This window comes from Cetorhinus maximus, chromosome 19, assembly GCF_964194155.1.
Source record: "Cetorhinus maximus chromosome 19, sCetMax3.hap1.1, whole genome shotgun sequence".
NCBI classification, from domain to species: domain Eukaryota; kingdom Metazoa; phylum Chordata; class Chondrichthyes; order Lamniformes; family Cetorhinidae; genus Cetorhinus; species Cetorhinus maximus.
Genome location: NC_135897.1, coordinates 95,527,495 through 95,549,363, shown reverse-complemented (window position 1 = coordinate 95,549,363; position 21,869 = coordinate 95,527,495). Strand labels below are relative to the sequence as shown.

The 21,869-nt window shown below is 45.7% G+C and overlaps 1 protein-coding gene across 1 annotated transcript in view; it reads right to left on the bottom strand.

The window, feature by feature from the left end:
* p3h2 (prolyl 3-hydroxylase 2) overlaps window positions 1-20,635 on the bottom strand; it is a 167,984-nt gene extending 147,349 nt beyond the window's left edge. Inside the window, exon 1 of the mRNA XM_078564406.1 lies at window positions 20,189-20,635. Coding sequence (XP_078420532.1) covers window positions 20,189-20,596 — 408 coding nt within the window. The 5' untranslated portion in view covers window positions 20,597-20,635. The remainder of the gene's footprint in view (window positions 1-20,188) is intronic.
* Window positions 20,636-21,869: the final 1,234 nt, after the last annotated feature.

The window sequence follows — 21,869 nt, the reverse complement described above, 5'->3', positions numbered from 1 at the left end:
CCATCCCCACCCACTTTCCGATCCCCCTTTTTCCCCCCAATAATTTATATAGATTTTTCTTTTCCCACCTATTTCCATCCATTGTTTTATCTCTACCTTTTAGCCTATTTCGATTCCTTCACCCTACCCCACCCCCACTAGAGCTATCTGTACCTTACTTGTCCTGCTTTCTACCCTTAATTAGCACGTTCCTTAGATAATATCACCACCGTCAACACCTCTTTGTCCTTTTGTCTTTGATATCTTTTGGTTACCTCCACCTATCACTGGCTCTACCTGTCCCACCCCCCCTTAAACCAGCTTATATTTCACCTCTCTTCTATTTTTCCTTAGTTCTGTTGAAGGGTCATTCAGACTCGAAACGTTAACTGTGTTCCTCCCCGCAGATGCTGTCAGACCTGCTGAGTTTTTCCAGGTATTTTTGTTTTTGTTTTGGATTTCCAGCATCCGCAGTTTTTTGCTTTTACCCAATTAATCCCATTCCCTTGCTGTTTCCTATAGTCCTGTAATTTTTTTCCTTTAAGTACTTCTCCCATTCCCTTTTGAAAGTTACTGTTAAATCTGCTTTCACTGCCCTTTCAGACAGTGCCTTCCAGATCATTATAACTCACTGTATAAAAAATATATTTCTTCTGATTCTTTTGGCAAATATCTTAAATCTGTCCCCTCTGGTTACTGACCCTCCGGCCACTTGAAACTGTGTTTTTATTTATTCCATTAAAACTCCTCAGTTATATATCTCCCCTCGACTCTCTCAAGTCCTTGATCGTACATAGCTGATCCCGGTCACAACCGGTCCCCGGTCCCAGGCCGGACCCCGGTCCCAGGCCGGACCCCAGTCCCAGGCCGGACCCCGGTCCCAGGCCGGACCCCGGTCCCAGGCCATAACAGACAACTTTTCAAAAACACGCTGAAGCAGATTACAGGAACAGGAGGCCATTCAGCCTTTTCAGCCTGTTCTACCATTCTATGAACATCATGGCTGACTTGCACCTCAACTCCATTTACTGCCTTTGCTCCATAACCTTTGATCTCAGTCTTTAAAATATCAAGCACCCACAGGTGTCTGGGGCAGGAAGAGAACTCCAGACCACGCCATGTGCGAAGGGGTCCAGATTTCACACCCGAACAGCCTGGCACTAATTCTGGAGCCAGACTCCTCCACAAGAAGATGGAGTTTCCTTTCCTGTCTCCCTACCAACTCCTTTAATAATCTTATTTCAAATCAGGTCAACCCGCAACCCTCTAACTCAGAGGAACGTAAGTCAGGTCTGTACAACATGTCCTCATCATTGAGCCCTCCAAATCCCAGTATCATTCTGCTGAATCTGCATTTTTATCCTTCCACAGGATGTGGGTGTCGCTGCCTGGACCAGCGTTTATTGCCCATCCCTAATTGCCCTGGAGGTGGTGGTGAGCTGCCTTCTTGAACTGTTGCAGCCCATGTGGTGTATATTGCGCCCCCTTGAAGGCCAAGATGTCCTTCGAGGTTTGACCCATCTCCATGGCTTCACTTCTTGCCCTTAGGTAAACATTCTATTAACCTTAACACAGAAGCAAAATACTGCAAATGTTGGAAACCTGAAATGAAAACATTCATATAAATACTGGAAATACTCAGCAGGTCAGACAGCCTCTGTGGTGAGGAAAAACAGAGTTGACGTTTCAGGCCACATCTTAAACATTAACTCATTTACCTATCCACAGAGGCTGGTAGATCCACTGAGTATTTCCAGCATTTTTTTGTTCTTATTCCAATAGCCTTTCTGTTACTTTTTGCAATGCACTAGAAGATGGTTAGAGTTAATGCAATCAAACCTTCACAAGATGGGCAGGGTGAATAGATCAAAGCAAAAATAAAACAAAAAAAAATGCTGCATGCTGGGCAGAGACTATCCTTTAAAAGCAACCAGCAAGTGTAAACCCAAAGCGAATGGACACTCTGCTGGTCCAATCGGATGAATTTACAATTCCTGCCCAGTTATAAATCATGAAGTAATTCTGATCCAGGCAGAGGAGTGGGAATATTCCTAGCTTCCAGCTATGGCATGGATGAACTCCCAATCGGACTAGTTCACATTTCAAGGCACTGCAATCCTCAGGAGAATGCCAGAGTGAGGATCCCAAGCACTTTGGAGCTTCTTGGGAGTTTTTGAGAGAAAGCCCAATGTCTTCTAAGATATTTTATATGATGAAGCACGGAGATCTCGCTCCAAAAATATTAGGAACACTCAGCTCTTCGTGTAGAGAGAGAAGAGAGAGAGATTGCTGTCCTGATCTTGGAACTGTTTAATAACACTATCAACAACCCAGGCTAAAAAGGTAAAACTCAGAACCTTAACGACACAGGAGGCCATTCGGCCCATCATGTCTGCACCTGCTCTCCAAATGAGCATTATAACCTCGTGCCATTGCCCTGTCTTTTCCCTGTACCCCTGCACATTGTTTCTATTTTAATAACCATCCAATGCCCTCTTGAATGCCTCGATTGAACCTGTCTCCACCACAATTCCAGGCAGCGCATTCCAGACCCGAACCACTCATTATGTGAAGATGTTTTTTCTCACGATACACTTGCTTATTTTGCAAATAATTTAAAATCTGTGCCCTCTCGTTCCCGATCCATTGATGAGTGGGAACAGCTTCTCTCTATCTACTCTGTCCAACCCCCTCATGATTTTGAACATCTCTATTAAATCTCCTCTCAGCCTTCTCCGCTTCAAGGAGGAGAACAGTCCCAAACTCTCCAATCTTTCCTCATAGCTGAAGTTTCTCATCCCTGGAACTATTCTTGTAAACCTCTTCTGCACTCTCTCCAATGTGTTCACATCCTTCCTATAGTGTGGCGCCCAGAACTGTGCACAATACTCCAGCTGAGGTCTAACGAGCGTCTTATATAAATTCAGCATAACCTCCCTGCCCTTGTACTCTATGCCCCTATTAATAAAGCCCAGGATACTATATGCTTTATTAACTGCTCTCTCCACTTGTCCTGCCACCTTCAATGATCTATGTTCATATACACCCAGGTCCCTCTGCTCCTGCACCCCCTTCAAAATTTCACCCCTTATTTTATATTGTCTCTCCGTGTTCTTCCTACCAAAATGCATCACCTCACACTTCTCCACATTGAACTCCATCTGCCACCTACCTGCCCACCCCACCAACTTGTCTATGTCCTCTTGAAATTCTACACGGTGCTCCTCACAGTCTCATCTCCTGGCTTCTAAACCAATGATGTGGATTGTTCCTAAATCTGTGAGACAGTGACTGTGGGACAGGGACTCAGAATCACTTTGATTAAAAAGGTCCAGATGGGACACACTTCATTATGTAAAACTGACATTGAAATAAAGGCAGGAGTTTGGCTCTGTTGCTCTGGATTGTGTTCCCAAACAAATTCACAGTGAGGAGATGTTTTAATGAACAGGGTTCCTGCACAACCTCTGCTCAGGTTAGTGAGACTGAGCGTTACCTGCTCACAAACCTAGGCCTTCACTGTACAAATGGCATCTAGTTGTGCATCAACAGCTACGTCACGATTTTAAAATCAACCTCTCAGGATCCAGCAATAGAACTGCAGAATATAAATATTAAACATGCAGAAGATAAATAATAAACAAAGCAGATTGCTTCAAAACAAAAACAGAATTACCTGGAAAAACTCAGCAGGTCTGGCAGCATCGGCAGAGAAGAAAAGGGTTGACGTTTCGAGTCCTCACGACCCTTCAACAGAACTTCAACCGATTGCTTCAATGATTTTTGAAATCTATTCCTTACCTGTCCTGGGAATGTTTGATGGGGTCAGTGTAGCGGGAGCTTTACTCTGTATCTAACCCCGTGCTGTATCTGTCCTGGGAGTGTTTGATGGGGACAGTGGAGAGGGAGCTTTACTCTGTATCTAACCCCGTGCTGTACCTGTCCTGGGAGTGTTTGATGGGGACAGTGTAGAGGGAGCTTTACTCTGTATCTAACCCCGTTCTGTACCTGCCCTGGGAGTGTTTGATGGGGACGTCTGCTACTTGATGAACACAAAAAGCAGCTGAACCAGTGCTGGTACCACAGGCAGTGCCGGCCACTTGGAGAGGAAACATTACTCAGAAGTAACCAAAGCCACTAACAAGGCTAATCATCATCATACAGAAGCCAACCTGTGTCACCATCAATCCTCCAGTCAGGCAGAGCCTCAGGGTGACCTCTCCTTGGAATGACAGCATCTCGGACAGTGCTGCACTGGGTTGACACTCGGGATTTGGTGCTGAAGTCTCAGATGGATTTGAAGCACAGCTTTCTGACAGGAGCGCTATCACTACACTCAGAATGAAACAGAGAACACACATCACAGGAAGTGAAAATAAAATTGATAAAATGGTGTTTGTTAATGTTACTATGTTCGCAAACGATCCCAGTGGGAACCAGGCTGTCGCAGACTAACTTCACCTCAGACTCTGGGTGGGGCCAAGTAAAAACACAGACATCTCCCAAGTGTTTATTCAGAACTTGTGCAGATTGAGTCCGACTGTTCTAGAAAGGGAGGGTATGAACTCAGTCAGTGGATGTACAAAAACCACAGGACCAGCCGACAGGACAAACCAATTCCAATTCAGAACAGACTGGCTGTTTGTATGCTGCAGGGCAGAGGTCTGTTGAGTCCCAGGGAAGGGTGTTCCTACCGTGCAGGGAGATTTAAAAGTGAAAAGGGATTACTAGACCCAACAAGCCCAAGAACCTTTTTGTTCAATTAACTCTAATAGCTGCACGCTACATCCCACGATCCATTCTCCCTCTCCCTCCAGGACCACTTCTGCTTCCTGACCTCATTTGCTCAAATTAATGGTCTCCCTCGGCAACTCCCCCCACAACTCATGAGAAGTCCTCCATCCCATTCTCTCAGTTCCTTCGCCTCCGTCGCATCTGTTCTGATGATGCCACTTTCAAAAACAGTTCCTCTGACATGTCCTCCTTCTTCCTTAACCGAGGTTTTCCATCCACGGTCGTTGACAGGGCCCTCAACCGTGTCCGGCCCATATCCCGCGCATCCTCCCTCACACCTTCTCCTCCTTCCCAGAAATATGATAGGGTCCCCCTTGTCCTCACTTATCACCCCACCAGCCTCCGCATTCAAAGGATCATCCTCCGCCATTTCTGCCAACTCCAGCATGATGCCACCACCAAACACATCTTCCCTTCACCCCCCCCACCGCCCCGGCGGCATTCTGTAGGGACAATTCCCTCCAGGACACCCTGGTCTACTCCTCCATCACCCCCTACACCTCAACCCCCTCCCACGGCACCTTCCCATGCAACCGCAGAAGGTGCAACACCTGCCCCTTTACTCCCCCTCTCCTCACCGTCCAAGGGCCCAAACACTCCTTTCAAGTGAAGCAGCATTTCACTTGCACTTCCCTCAATTTAGTCTACTGCATTCGCTGCTCCCAATGCGGTTTCCTCTACATTGGAGAGACCAAACGCAGACTGGGTGACCGCTTTGCGGAGCACCTTCGGTCTGTCCGCAAGCAGGACCCAGACCTCCCTGTCGCTTGCCATTTTAACACTCCACCCTGCTCTCTTGCCCACATGTCCATCCTTGGCCTGCTGCATTGTTCCAGTGAAGCTCAACGCAAACTGGAGGAACAGCACCTCATCTTCCGACTAGGGACTTGAAAAGTTAACTGTGTTCCTCTCCGCCGATGCTGCCAGACCTGCTGAGTTTTCCCAGCTATTTTTATTTTTGTTTTGGATTTCCAGCATCCGCAGTTTTTTGCTTTTATTGCATTGTTTTATCCCTACCTTGTAGCCTATATCGATCTTTCTTCCCACACCATCTCCTCCCCCCACTAGAGCCATCTGCCACTTGCTCATCCTGCTTTCTACTCTTAATGTCACCATTAGCACCTCCTTTAGCCAGTATCACCACCATCAACACCCCTTCCACCTTTTGTTTATGACATCTTTTGCAATCTCTCCTTTGCCTCCACCTATCGCCGGCCCTCTATCCAGTTCCACCTGTCCAACCCCCCTTAAACAGCTTATATTTCACCACATTTCTATTTCTCTTTAGTTCTGAAGAAGAGTCATACAGACTCGAAACGTTAACTCTGTCTCTCCACAGATGCTGTCAGACCTGCTGAGTTTTTCCAGCAATTTTTGTTTCAGATTTTCAGCATCCGCAGTATTTAGCTTTTATCACTCATGAGAAGGTTCTGCTCAGTCTCCTTTCTGACTGTTACATGCTTTTAGCAAACTGTTAACTTCATTTCCCAACAGCTTTAACCAAACTTTGGGAGGACTAAGCTCCCTCAATTCCTTACTTAAATACACAATCCTTCAGCACAATGAGCTTCTATTTTGCAAGAATGGAGATGATAAACATTGGTAGAGTTTATTAATGAAGCCGATGAGAGGTCAGTACACGGGCATTCCCTTTCCGTTAGGATGTCCAAGGCTGGGACAGGGAGTGAAGAGCCCACAGTAGAAGTTTAGCTAAATTAGGGTTAGCTACTATAGAATCATACAGAAGGAGGCCATTCGGCCCATTCTTTTCTTTATTCTTTCATGGGATGCAAGCATCACTGGCTAGGCCAGCATTTGTTGCCCATCCCTAATTGCCCTTAAACTGACCTTGCGAGGTCATTTCAGAGGGCATTTTAAGAGTCAACCACATTGCTGTGGGTCTGGGGTCTTATGTAGGCCAGACCGGGTAAGGACAGCAGATTTCCTTCCCTGAAGGACATTAGTGAACCAGATGGGTTTTTACGACAATTGATGATAGTTGTCATGGACACCATTACTGAGACTAGCTTTTTTGTTTTAAGTATTCCAGATTTATTAACTGAATTCAAATTCTACAAGCTGTCATGGTGGGATTTGAACCCATGTCCCCCAGGGAATTAGCCCAGGTCTCTGGATTACAAGCCCAGTGATATTACCAGTATGCCACCGTCTTCCCATTTTGACCCCTGGAGCTTAGTTATGAGTCTATTACGCAGTATCTTACCATAGGCCTTTCAAAAATCCAACATCTTACATGTATTACATTAGCCTTGTCTGCTCTTTAATACTTCATAGAATCTAAATAATGAGAGTACACCAAGGAGGCCCTTCAGCCCATCATGCTTGAACCAGGTCTCTGAAAGAGTTATCCAATCATTCACACTCCCCCACTCTTTCCCTTGCAACATTCTCCCATTCAAGTACTTATCCAACTCCCTTTAGAAAGTCATTTTTGCCTCTTCTTGCAGCACTGTTAAGTAGTACATTCCCAATCATAACAATTCACCCTGAAAGGTTAACTAATTTCTGTTTTGGCTATGGAAACAGGTTTATTAGTCACTGCATCAAAATGTCAGAAGAAGAACAATTTCAGCTTGTCTACTCTCACCTATTTACTGAAAACCCCAAAAGCCTGACATCATTCTGGAAAACCTTGTCCACACCCTGGCCCTTCCTCAAGTGCCCAGGATTAAACACGATCTCTCCAGCTCAGGCCTAACCAGTGATTTATACAGACTTTGCATAACTTTCTGCCTTTTTATTTTATGCCCCTATTTCTAAAGCCCATTAATTATATTTTTTGGAAAGATTAAAAGAAAATTTTGGAAAGGGAATGATCTCAACTGGTCCTGTCACAATCAAAAACTTGTGTGCTCCATTATTACATATTTTCATTACCCACACACAAGAATATTCAGAAGCAGCTTTAGCAGTTTGGCCAGAGTTTTATATTTCTCTCCCAAAAGACTGCAGGTCAGTTGGAGCTTTCAGTGAGTTTGGTAGATTTTTGCTGTGTGAGAGAATTTGAATTGAGATATGGAACAAGCACAGATGGAGTTGAGGTACAGATGATCGACCATGGCCTAACCTGAAGACAGAACAGGCTTGAGGGGCTGAGTGGCCTCCTCCTGTTTCTGTGCAGATTTACAGTATCTATTGCTGATCTCCCTGAAGGGAAACCAGAAGCCTTATTCAAACTGTTGCCCAATGATTTATATTAGGATGCTCAAACGATAGACACAGATTATTTTCATTGGCAAGTTATTGAAGAGGGAAAAGGACACATTCAAGATAAGAACCGGATACACAAAAGGGACAAATTAAAGGCAATTTTTGTCCCACAATGGTTGAAATGTGGGCTATTTTGCCACTATACATATGCTGAACCAATTAGAAAACTCAACAAAAGACATTGAACAATGACAGAAGAATGCAGCAGCCTCTATGGTGAGCTAGAAAACAGGCCATTGTGCTAAAGTTAGGCCCCTTGAGACAGATTTTACAAAGCGGACATGAATGGACTTTTCTTCAGCTAAATTAGTGTTTGTGTGCCTCACCCTTCCCACCAGCAGAATTTCTTAATTATCCCCTTGGTCCAAACGAAAAACAATTGTTTTCTCCTGTTACCTAACATCACAAACCCTTGGCACAGGAGAGCATCAACACTGAAAATGCTGCATAAGCAAGAGATAAACCAACACCAAAATGAAGTTACAAAACGAGGTGGATATTTGGCAGGTCACGGCTTATCCCTTTGGCACATTAGCTCATACACAGGAAGACTTTAGAAAAACCTTTCTGGGAGACCGATCACAAAAGTCAACATGAGTAAAGTCTCCAGGATATTAATATCCAGGAATGGACTATTCAACCAGATCAACCATAGCCTAGGAAGTGCCAAGCTGCCTGTGTCCACTATACTGCACTAAACTCACTCAGTGTTTACACCTCAAATTTTTTTCAGGAAGAAGCCAGAATCTTAAAAAAAAAAAGTCTTATGCAAGGGGCTCAAATTTCCTTTTTAAACTGGCAGTGGGAGGGTTAATACATTTGAAGAACGTGCACAGAACACATGTGCACACATGGATGGTAACCAAATACAGAAGTGTACACGCACACATGCACGCTCCTAGTCTAGGGGATACCCATTTATTCAGAAAGTATTTTCACTCCTGGGGACAAATTACAGCCGGAAAGCTACGTGCAGCAGGTCACACCCACGCAACACACACAAATACAATCATTCATTTTGTGTGACTTCCTCAGGGGGTGTTGGGGAAACAGAAGGTTTAACCAAATCCTGACACACAAAAAAAACACTGGACCTTTTGACTGTTTGTTAATGTGAAGCCAGGATGCTATCGTTGGAGGCTGTTCACCAAATGAGCCAGTTGGAGCAGGCAGGGGCCACTCTACACGCCTGACGTGCTAATGGTTCCATCTTCGGATGGTCGGACAAATCCCAGTGCTGTCCGCCCCTTGTTTCTTTCTTTCTGCTGTTTAACCACAAAATGTGCTGGCAGATTACTGGCTTGTGTTGCAGGCTGACACAGGGAAGTCAGTGAGTGAGTTACATACAGGTGCCCTCAGTCCAGGGCCTGGCTTCCAATCCAAACCAGTCCGCTGGGATTAAAAAAAAGGAAGTAAAATCAGCAAAGACAGACCCCATATCGAGACCAGCCCCACACTGGCGTTCAGTCTCAAACTTGAACTGTGGTCATGGATGGGAATTTATAAGCTGAGCAAATTCTAGATCTATTTTTATATACAAAACAGTGGCCTTAAATAAACCAGGTCCGAGGGAGAAGAGTTCACCCCAATTTCCACACCCCGACCAACAGCTCCACCATTGCAAAGAGGGAAATTTACCCATTGACTATTCTCAGGTTTAGTGAACACAGAGTTCAGTGGCTCTGTTCTAGAAATTTCTAATAGATGCCTATAGCCACAGATTAATATCCAAAAAAACTCTAATTAACTATTACCATCGTGGTTAGAGTTCAGAAGACGGGAAGCGAGTTTGGGCCTTGTGGTGCGGAGTGATAACCAGCCCATTGCAGCATCTGAAACTCCGAAAAACCAGGCTAACCACCTTTCATACCTCAGGAGGTCAAAAAGTGCTTTACAGACAATGAGGTACTTTTACAGTTGCTCCTGTCATATAGGAATTGCTAATTTGAGTACAGTAGCTGCAAAATAGTGAAATGCAATGTTTTAAGATCTATCTGAAAGGGCAGACAGGCTTTGGTTTAACATCTTACCCACAAGTTTGCGCCCTCAGTATTGCACTGGGAGTGTCCGCCTACATTGTGCTAAAGTTTCTGGAGCTCCCTCCCTAACAGCACTGTGGGTGTACCTACACCACAGGGACTGCAGCGGTTGAAGAAGGCAGCTCACCACCACCTTCTCAAGGGCAACTAGCAATAAATGCTGGCCCAGCCAGCGAAGCCCACATCCCGTGAATGCATAAAAAAAAACATAAGGCATAGGAGCAGGAGTAGGCCATTCAGCCCCTCGAGCCTGCTCTGCCATTCAATAAGATCATGGCTGATCTGACATGGCCTTAACTTCACTTTCCCATTTGCCCCCCCCGCACCCGCTCCCCACCCTGCCCCATAAACCTTGACTCCTTGTTGAGCAAGAATCTGTCTAACTCAGCCTTGAACCTCCATCTGAAATGAGAGACCCCTTATTTTTAAACTGTGTCCCCTAGTACTAGATTCTCTCACAAAGGGAAACATCCTCTCAGCATCTCCCCTGTCAAGTCCCCTCAGGGTCTGATGAGATCACCTCTCATTCTTCTCAACTCCAGTGAGTATCTGCCCAACCATCCCTTCCCACTCCTTGGAGTAGGACTTGTACCTGGAACCTAGCACACACTGAAGCACAGCGAACAACTAATTCATTTGTAACGTAGATTGCATTTCCAGGAATTAGGTGCTATATTGTTCCACATACGTGGAACTCAAGACAGTGCGGTGAGGATAAACTTGACAACGTCATATTCTTAAACAGTTAACAAGAAAACTCGATCTCTGATGGTTCAGGAGGAGAGAATCAATAACAGACGAGTTTATCTTTGAGGAGTGGCACAGCTCGGTCAAGTCTGTCTATTAAACACACAGCCAGAATGTACCAGGCATTTTCTATTCCAGGTACAATCTGATCAGAACTGGAGCCAGTGCTTCAGGCACCCAGCCATTACCTCCTCAGGCTTAACCTGATCCTCAACTCTTACAATTAATCTATTGCATTTTCAGATTGAAGTTACCTTTCATGTTACATGATGTCTTGCGGTGTCCATCGTAAGACACAATTCCCTAGTAAGGGAGATCTCAACCAGGAAAGTCCAGTTTAACAGTGACCATGTCAAACCTGTTCTCAGAGCTGATCGATGCTGGGATTGGAGATAGTGACCAAAATCATCAGCAATGATATCCTCCCCCTCAAACCAGGAGGAGAATTTAAAAAATGGTTTGAGCATCTGATAGATTCCCCCAAATTGGCAAGGATTTTAAACAAACACATTTCAAAATGTTTCATGATCATAATAAGAAATTTAAGGCACCCTGTTGTAGCCAGGACACCAGAGAAGGACTGAAGGAATGTAATCGCTATATCTTTACAAAAAATGGGAGGAGAAGGATAAACCTAGCAGTTACAGGCCAATCAGTTTAACCTCCGTGTGGTGGGGAAGCTTCTAGAAACAAAATAATCCAGGAGAAAGTTTAACAATAAAGGAAAGCCAGGGCAGAATTGTTCAGGCAAATGGTGTTTATTGACGAGGTACCAGAGAGGGTAGGATGAAGCAGCCCGTGTCCATAAGCAGCAAGACCTGGACAACATTCAGACTTGAGCTGATAAGTGGCAAGTAGCATTTGTGCCACATAAGTGCCGGGCAATGACCATCTTCAATAAGAGAGAATCTAACCATCGCTCCTTGATGTTCAATGGTATTACCATCACTGAATCCCCCACTCAACAACCTAGGGGTTACCATTGACCAGAAACTGAACTGGACTAGCCATATAAATACTGTGGCTACAAGAGCAGGTCAGAGGCTAGGAATCCTGTGGAGAGTAACTCAGCTCCCGACTCCCCAAAGCCAGTTCACCATCTACAAGGCACAAGTCAGTGTGATGGAATATTCCCCACTTGCCTGGATGAGTGCAGCTCCTACATCACTCAAGAAGCTCAACACCATCCAGGACAAAGCAGCCACTTGATTGACACCACATCCACAAACATTCACTCCCTCCACCACTGACACACAGTAGCAGCAGTGTGTACCATCTACAAGATGCACTGCAGGAATTCACCAAGGCTCCTTCGACAGCACCTTCCAAACCCACGACCACTACCACCTAAAAGGACAAGGGCAGCAGATATATGGGAACACCACCACCTGGATGTTCCCCTCCAAGCCACTCACCATCCTGACTTGGAAATATATCGCCGTTCCTTCACTGTCACTGGGTCAAAATCCTGGAACTCCCTCCCTAACAGCACTGTGGATGTACCTACACCACATGGACTGCAGCGGTTCAAGAAGGCAGCTCACCACCACCTTCTCAAGGGCAACTAGGGATGGGCAATAAATGTTGGCCCAGCCAGCGAAGCCCACATCCCGTGAAAGAATAAATTAAAATATATAGTTGATGTTGTCTATATGGACTTTCGAAAGGGGTTTAATAAAGTCTCACATACTAGGCTTGTTAGCAAAATTGATGATCGTGAAATAAAAAAGGACAACAGCAGTATGGAAACAAAAGAAGCTTCTCCGAATTCTGCCTGAAGGCAGATCCTAGGCAATTGCCAAACCACAACAAAGTGCCGGGAGTTTTTACTGCTGGGCAGGGAGAGGAGACAGGTCCCAAGTCTATGTCAGCCACGATAGGCATTGTCACCGGTGCTGTTGGTGTTGATCTGATCCACACGCTAGCCACCTAGCCAACTGAGCTAACGGAACCCCCAAAAACCTGGTTAAGGTGATAGAAAATGGAGTTGTGGTGTTTTTCAGACTAGAGCGGGGATTAATACAGTGAAGTTCTCCAGGGATCAGTGCTGGGACCATTGCTGTTTTTGATTTACATTAATAACTTGAACTGGGGGATACAGGCCTCAATTTTGAAAATTGAAGCAAAGCAAGGAGGACAATGAAGGACTTCAAGAGGACACACAGGCTAATGGAATGGGCAGGCATTTGGCTGGAAAATCTGAGGTGATACATTTTGGTCAGAAAAATTAGGAGAAATAAGAATGTTAAATGATACAATTTTAAATGTAAAAATGGAGAGACCTGGGGTGATGCTGGTGTACAAATATTTGAAGGACAGGTTTTTAAAAAATTTGTTCAAGGGATGTGGGCATCACTGGCTAAAGCAACCCTAATTGCCCTTGTTCAGAGGGCAGTTAAGAGTCAACCACATTGCTGTGGGCCTGGAGTCACATGTAGGCCAGACCGGGTAAGGATGGTAGATTTCCTTCCCTAAAGGACATTAGTGAATCAGATGGGTTTTTGTAACAATCAACAATGGTTTCGTGGTCATCATTAGACTTTTCATTCCAGATTTTTTTAAAATTCAAATTTCACCATTTGCCATGTTGGGATTCGAGCCTGGGTCCCAGAGCATTACCCTGAGCCTCTGGAATACCAGTCCAGTAACAATACCACTATGCCATTGCCTCCCCAAAGCAGGTCATTAAGCATATAGGATCGCGGGCTTTATAAATAGGCCTGGATTTTCACCGAATCATGGAAACTCCACCCCTTTTCCAAAATAACGCCAGGACCCTGTGTCCAAAAGTCCCACCCCCATTCCCGACAGATCCTATTTTCGCTGCTTGGGGAAATTGGGCAGAGTGTGATTCACACATGGGGAAAATCCAGAACCCAGCAAGGCCATTTAAATAAAGTGCTGAATTCAAACAGACCTGATTTTCACTGAAATGAGGGCCTTATCCCACAGTGATTTATGATTTTTACGACTGATGTTTGTAGAGGGTGGATAAGGTCTGTGGAGCCGTCATTCTGCCAAGTTATTGAAATCATACCCTTTAAATTTAAAAAGAAATCCTATTGTGTCTCCATGCTTACACATTCAATAGCTGTTTGTTGACATAACCCAAAGGGCTATCATTATAGCACGATTACTGCGTAACTACTTCCACAACCTATCATTATCACAGTGGGGGGCTATAAGTTCACATTTTGACAGCTCCAAGGGTTTATTGAGGAATTAGTTGTCTTTGACATTGGGCTATGAATACAAATACTTGTTTTTAATAAAGGGATTAAGTACTGAGGAGATTTAAATGTATTGAATAGGCTATTATCAATGAAAGTGTTTTTTTTTAAAGTATATAATAGACATTTAGGACAGAATCTTGCCCTTGGATGGGGGGCGGGCAGCCGACCCCCACCACTGAAACGGGGCCCGCCGCCATTTTGAGTGGGTGGGCCAATTAAGGCCCCGCCCAGCAGCCTGCCCGACGGGAAGCGCTATGCACTCCCTGTCCGGGCGGGGGGGGGGGGGGGGGGGGGAATCCCCAGCTGTCAAAGTGCGCAGTGTTCCCTGAGGCAAAGTCCTGTCTCAGGGAGACCAGCGACAGTCCGAAAAACTTTAAAAATAGAAACATTAAAAAATTAACTTGTTCCCCTCATGTGACAATGTCACACAAGATGGGACACGTTAATAAAGAACACATAAAATTTATTAATTTTTTACAATATGGACATGAAACTTCATCCTGCCAGTGGATGAAGTTTCATGAATAACCTGGAGCCCGCTGGGGCTCCTGGCCTGTCCACCAGCCTTAAGGTTGGACGGGCAGGTCTTTAATTACTCTAATTACCCTGTCAATGGCCTCAATTGGCCATTGGCAGGTCAGCGGGTGGACAGCTGATTTCACTGTCCGCCCGCCTTCCTAAAGATTTAAAGTGACCGGGATGATGTCGGGGGTTCCTCCCAAAGTCATCCCGCATCATTTTCCCCTCGGCGAGCGGGCCCCGCCCCCAAATCACTGAGGGGAAAATCCTGGCATTAGAATTTTATTTCATCTCAGCATGACTCCTAAAGTCTGCCTATGGTGAATACTGGATGAGTTGGCACAGAGGTTGTAAGGGCCAAGGGTGATGGGTGGTGTTGGGGGTTCATGTGTCAACATGAGTTGGCACTAAGTCAGCATAGGAGTTACATGGGGCAGGGCCATGGAAATGAGTGGGGGCATAGGTTTAGATGGAGGTTATGAGGGGCTATGGGTGGGGGAACTGATTGCCATGAGTTGGCATGGATGGGCATAGGGAGTGGGTGCGATGTGTGAAGTTTAAAGGGCTTAATATTCAAACACACAACTGTGACAAAGCCCCAGAGCACTGAGATGGGGCTGGTAAACAACCCAACCTGGCACTCAACAGCCCAGGCGGAATGAAGATCCTATTCTTCGGGGCACCATAGCCCCCAGAGGTGCGTGTGGTGAGCCAGGAAATTTTCTGGTTCTGCACGTCTGCCTTGGGAGCAAGAATCCAGTCTGACGAGGTGACGAATGCAGGTTCAGTACCGGGTTCAGCAGGAAATTCGATCGATATATGTGAAGGATTCACCAGCTGCCGGGATATGGGGAAAGAGTGGGGATGTAGGGATAACTGGATTGCTATCACAGATATAATAGATCGAATGGCCTCTTTGTGCTGGACAATTCGATTATTCTAATCCTTGATCAAACAATATCTGGAATACCAAAACAAAGACAAAAATAGCTGGAAAAACTCAGCAGGTCTGACAGCATCTGCGGAGAGGAGCACAGTTACCGTTTCGAGTCCGAATGACTCTTGAACAGAATTCGAGTCATTCGGACTGTCAACTGTGCTCCTCTCCGCAGATACTGTCAGACCTGCTGAGTTTTTCCAGCTATTTTTCTCTTTGTTTTGGATTTCCAGCATCCGTAGTTTTTTGCTATTTTCTGGAATACTCTGTTCAGCTCCGGGCTGCACACGTCAACAATTAATACTGTTTTCATATCTTCAGAGCCTTCCCTTGGAGAACAATATGAAATGATCAATCACTTGGAAAGGCTGGGAAATGAACCCTCCCCAATTCTGCTCGCTGATTGAGGGTGGGGAGTTAGTCCTGTACAGCACGAGGGTTGGTGAACTCCCAACAGGCCAGACAATGGTGTGGGCTGGTGGGATTTGGGGGGAAGCCCACACTTCCGAGTATCCAACCAGATGTCAATCTGGAATTCTGATTTCCATTCATTAGGGCTGTCCTGGTTTCAATCGTGGAATCTCCCGACTCAGCTCAGTGGTAGCATTCTGCCCCGAAGAGCTCCATCCAAAATGTCCACCTGGGAGTGACACATGACAGGATCCCAAACTCTGCTCCGTGTTCTCAATCACACACAGTCCCACTCTGGCCTGTGCTCACTGATCCACACCAGCTCCCACTCCAGCAATGTCTTGATTTTAAAACTCTCATCAGTGATTTCTAATTCCTTCACTGTTTCACCCCCTCCACATCTCTGTAACCATCAGCCCCACAACCTTCATATCTCTGTAACCATCAGCCCCACAACCTCCACATCTCTGTAACCATCAGCCCCACAACCTCCACATCTCTGTAACCATCAGCCCCACAACCTTCACATCTCTGTAACCATCAGCCCCACAACCTTCACATCTCTGCAACCATCAGCCCCACAACCTTCACATCTCTGCTCGCCTCTCATTCTGGATTCTCGCACATTTTCGTGGTCTAAAGTTCAAGAACTCCCTCCCTAAACTTTTCTTCCTGTAAGACACTCTATAAAACTTAGCTCTTTGACTAAACTTTTAATCACCTTTCCCAGTATTTCATGCGGCTCAGTTTTATTTTATTTTATTTGCCAACTCTCCTGTGAAATTCCTTAGGACGTGTTATCATATCGATGCAAGTTATTGTTGTGATCGCACCATGATTCAAACACAGCCATCTAATCAGGAGTCACATCTGATCATTCCGAACCTGGTCTGCCACAAGTGTGTCACCAGATGCTGTCCATGCCCCCAGCTAAATACTTCAGTGGTGTTGAGGTAAGAACTGGGGCTACGCAAGTGACAGTGAGCTTCACTAGGGTACCAGCAGCACCCCACCCTACCTCCTTCAGGGGCACTCTGCCAAGCCTCTGGGGTAACTGAGCATATACACCCCATCCTCCCCCCACCATATTGAAAATATATCGTAGTGAGAGCTATCAGCAGAGTCTTCAGACTTGCTGATCAAGACGACAGATACAATTGTGAACCATTTAGTCTTTGTCCTCTGGCCTTTATAAAGTTGTATTACATAGAGACACCCAAGGGCTCCAAAGCTTCTCACTGGCAGCAAAGGCCAATGTTGTTCAATCATTTCACTTTGTTGCTCAGGAGTTATTTGATCTTTCTACTCTATGAGATGAATGATAAAATAGAATCCAATTACACCTCGTGTATGAAATAATTATATTGAATAATATCATGCACTCAGACAGGAGAAAGTCTTCTACTGAATGGAAAAGATCTTGTGCAGTTTAAGTAATCTTCACAACACAGGACATTCCAAAGCACTTTGCAGCAATGACCTACTCTTGAAGTGTGGTCACTGCAGTGAAACGGGCAGCTCCGATTTCTTTCCGGTAAAAAAATCCAGTAAACCACGAAGCTTGCCGGCTCTCAGCAACTGTAAGGTTGTTTTGAAAAGACCATTAACGGTCAGTTAAAGTGTCAGTTGCTGAGAGCAGGAACTGACAGTGGATCAGTGATTGGAGGATCAACAGACATGGGAAAGACAGAGCTGCTCCTCCAATCACTGCTCCAGTCTCTCCCATGCTGGATATATGCAAGCTCTTCCTTCTGTTCTTTGATTTCTGGTGATTGGGGTGATTTGTTTGCCAAACTGGTTTCCCAGTGGCTTTGTGTGGTGCTGTCCGTTCCTCTCTCCCTCATGCTGTTTGCTAGACAGCCTTTGCAGACCAAGGAACTTCATTTTATGTATGAAAAAGAAATGGACAAGTTATAACGTATGAAAGGTCTGCAGGTGTGAAAACCTTGTTGAGGGCCTTCTTTTGAAGCCCTCATGTTACCTGTCCTTGAAGTTGCTCAGACCTGTTGACTACAATCTATTGGGGAAACCAATGATACAAGACTGTTCACTCAGTGCTCAAGTCATCATCGCTCTAACTCCTCCAATTACGGGCTCCCTCCGTCCTGCTCTTGCCATCCCCCAGGGGCAGACAATCTATGATTGGAGGAGCAGCAAGAGCAAGAGAGAGAGAGAGAGAGAGGGAACCTGTGATTGGAGGAGCTGGGGCAGTTAATCTGGCCATTCCTGCTGGCGACCATACAGGAGACTTGCAGCTGCACTGAATGATTAATGACAGCATTTTCTGTCTGGCCTCCCAGAAGGATAAGAACAGCAGGGAATCTCCTCTAGTAATGAGGTTGCAGCACACCTGACCCGGCCGTCATCTGGGTCTGCAGCACGAGTCACTCCCAGGGAACCGGGACTTCTCTTCTAATCATACCGAGTTATCTCGAGCGAGTTGAGCGAGTGCCATGTCCGGAGAGCATGTCAGGGGAGCGAGGAGGAAGCAGCCAGTGACTGGGACTGACCCCTGTCCTGCTCCAATCCCTCCCTCTCTCCCTCACTTCCACAGCTCTCCAACATTAAACAATGTGATCTGCAGAATGGAAACAGTTTATCTTTTCTGTAGAAAACAGGTAATCAAAATATAGAACAAAACCTGAAAGGTTTTCTTGCAATTTGAGTTACAAGTGTTGAATCTTTCCCCCAAATTTGAATTTGACTGTGGACTGAATGCACAGTCTCATTGCACCATATGTACACAGTGACAATGTGCAAAACATGTTAACGAGGAACTCACCAAAAATCACTGTTACCGTCTGCATAGTGTTATAAATAATGATGGGATCTTTTCCTATCAAATTAGCAATACCACATGACACTTAAAATAAAATGGGTACTCTCGAGTTTAACAGTCACAGTGCGATCACCGATAGGACACACACAAACTTTACACTGCATTATATCATTGCTGCGCTGAACAGGAATGACCTATGCTGCTTATATAATCGAATACCAACAATGGGCATTATCATTTTACTAGGACCTTTCTGTGATTATTTGGTAAATATTGAAAGAGGAAAAATAACATGCACGATTGGGGGGGGGGGTGGGGGGGGAAAGAGACGATAAGGGGCCCTGGAACAGGAGAATCACCATGGCTCATAGTTTCTCTCCCTGGCTCTGCCCCCACCATCACCTGGGTCACAACGCCCACCCAGTCCCTGGGGTAACAGTGCTCAGTCAGCATGTGGAAAGATCATTTTATCCAATAAGAGAAAATAGCTCAGTACAGAGACTCTCTGCCCAGACACAGACTGTGACAGTCCCTCCCGCTCGGTACAGTGTCTCTCTGCCCAGACACAGACTGTGACAGTCCCTCCAGCTCGGTAGTGTCTCTCTGCCCAGACACAGACTGTGGCAGTCCCTCCAGCTCAGTACAGTGTCTCTCTGCCCAGACACAGTCTGTGACAGTCCCTCCAGCTCGGTAGTGTCTCTCTGCCCAGACACAGACTGTGACAGTCCCTCCAGCTCGGTACAGTGTCTCTCTGCCCAGACACAGTCTGTGACAGTCCCTCCAGCTCGGTACAGTGTCTCTCTGCCCAGACACAGACTGTGACAGTCCCTCCAGCTCAGTACAGTGTCTCTCTGCCCAGACAGACTGTGACAGTCCCTCCAGCTCGGTACAGAGACTCTCTGCCCAGACACACTCTGTGACAGTCCCTCCAGCTCAGTACAGTGTCTCTCTGCCCAGACAGACTGTGACAGTCCCTCCAGCTCAGTACAGTGTCTCTCTGCCCAGACAGACTGTGACAGTACCTCCAGCTCAGTACAGTGTCTCTCTGCCCAGACACAGACTGTGACAGTCCCTCCAGCTCAGTACAGTGTCTCTCTGCCCAGACAGACTGTGACAGTCCCTCCAGCTCGGTACAGTGTCTCTCTGCCCAGACACAGACTGTGACAGTCTCTCCAGCTCAGTACAGTGTCTCTCTGCCCAGACAGACTGTGACAGTCCCTCCAGCTCAGTACAGTGTCTCTCTGCCCAGACACAGATTGTGACATTCTCTCTAACCCTATCTTCCTATAATTATAGCCAGGTTAAAAGTAGAAACTGAAAAATAAAACTGCTCTAAACACATGGAGGAAGTTCAGAAATAGATAATTGTAAAGCAAGCAGAACTTAAATACAGGTCACGAACTTCACCCATTTCACAAATTCCTAACTCTGGGAGAGAGCAATCCCAGCTGGAAAGTTTGATCCTTTCTGAAATGGTGCACAGTTCTCCACTAGCACAGTCCTAAACAATACCAGTTACCTTATAATAGGCCAACTGTAAGTAGTTGTAGACGATCCGCCTCTGGAACTCATGTGCAACCTCCTCACTGACCCTGTACATGGAAGCTGGACCCATTCTCAGTGATTCACACTCCTGGATACAATGGGCTCTCCTCAGGATCACTGCAAAGAAGGTTAGATTGGGCTCGGCTGCTTCCTGGAACTGGTATTCCTTCTCACACTGCAGCCGGCACTGGATTTTAATGTTCCTCTGCTGTGTGTAGCTGCGAGTCGCCTCTTCCATGTAGTAAATAACACCTTGCCAGTCATTTCTGTAATACGCCTGGATGCCTTCCTCATACAGCAGGTCAAAAGGTTTCAAGGTTTCCTGACTGTCCAGGGAGCAGCATAAACAGACAGAGAGAATGATCAGGAATATTCCAATCATTGCTTCTCCCCCACTCACCCTCACTCCATAAACTGCTTCTGATTCTGTGCAGCTTGTTAAATATACCACCGAGCCCAAACCAAATCAACTCCGAGAAATGGATGCAATTCAGGCCAGTGAATCATTTCCAGATGGTAGCTGTTCAGTGCTCCCAGGCAGGAATCCCTGCATTGCATCCCCGGCTGGGAATTTCATTATCAGAAGAATCGCTTTCTAAAACACTGAGAAAATGTGACAGAGCCACACGTCAAGGGAAGGGGGAAAAATCATGTGGGGGTCGGGGTGGGAAGCTCAGGTCAATGGGGAAGTGTTTTTAAGAAGCTTTTCGCTGTGAATGAGCCCCAGTCACTGATAGATAGTGAGGGGATGGGGAATGTGGATATGGAGCTGGGGGGTGCAGCCCAGAATCATCAGAATCAGAGTGAAAACAACACCAGGGTTTTTTTTTGCAGGGGAGGGGGCTTATTTAGAATTTCTTTAAATGTAAAACAGGCACCAATTTCTTTTTCAATTCAAATGTGTTTTCTCCAGTATCTGATGGCGATTTAGAGTCTAGAAATTTAACCGCACAGTGTCTGTTTTTCAAATACTAAACCTCCCAAACCTTTAACCTGGCAGACAGGAATGATCCAATAACTGTGAGCTGGGGGTATATCGCCAGCCCTATTGGTGTAGGCAAAAAAATGTGTCCAGATCCCACACCTAAACACATCCATAGAACCATAGAACACTACAGCACAGAAATCAGGCCATTCGGCCCTTCTAGTCTGTGCCGAAATATTATTCCGCTGGTCCCATTGACCTGCACCTAGTCCATAACCCTCCAAACCTCTCCCATCCATGTACCTATCTAATTTATTCTTAAAACTTAAGAGTGAGCCCGCATTTACCACGTCAGATGGTAGCTCGTTCCACACTCTCACCACTCTCTGAGTGAAGAAGTTCCCCCTAATGTTCCCCCTAAACCTTTCCCCTTTCACCCTAAAGCCATGTCCTCTCATGTTTATTTCTCCTAATCTAAGTGGAAAGAGCCTACTCGCATTTACTCTGTCTATACCCCTCACAATTTTGTAAACTTCTATCAAATCTCCCCTCATTCTTCTATGCTCCAAGAAATAAAGTCCTAACCTGTTTAATCTTTCCCTGTAACTCAACTCCTTAAAACCCGGCAACATCCTAGTAAATCTTCTCTGCACTCTCTCAATCTTACTGATATCCTTCCTGTAGTTAGGCGACCAGAACTGCACACAATACTCCAAAGTTGGCCTCACCA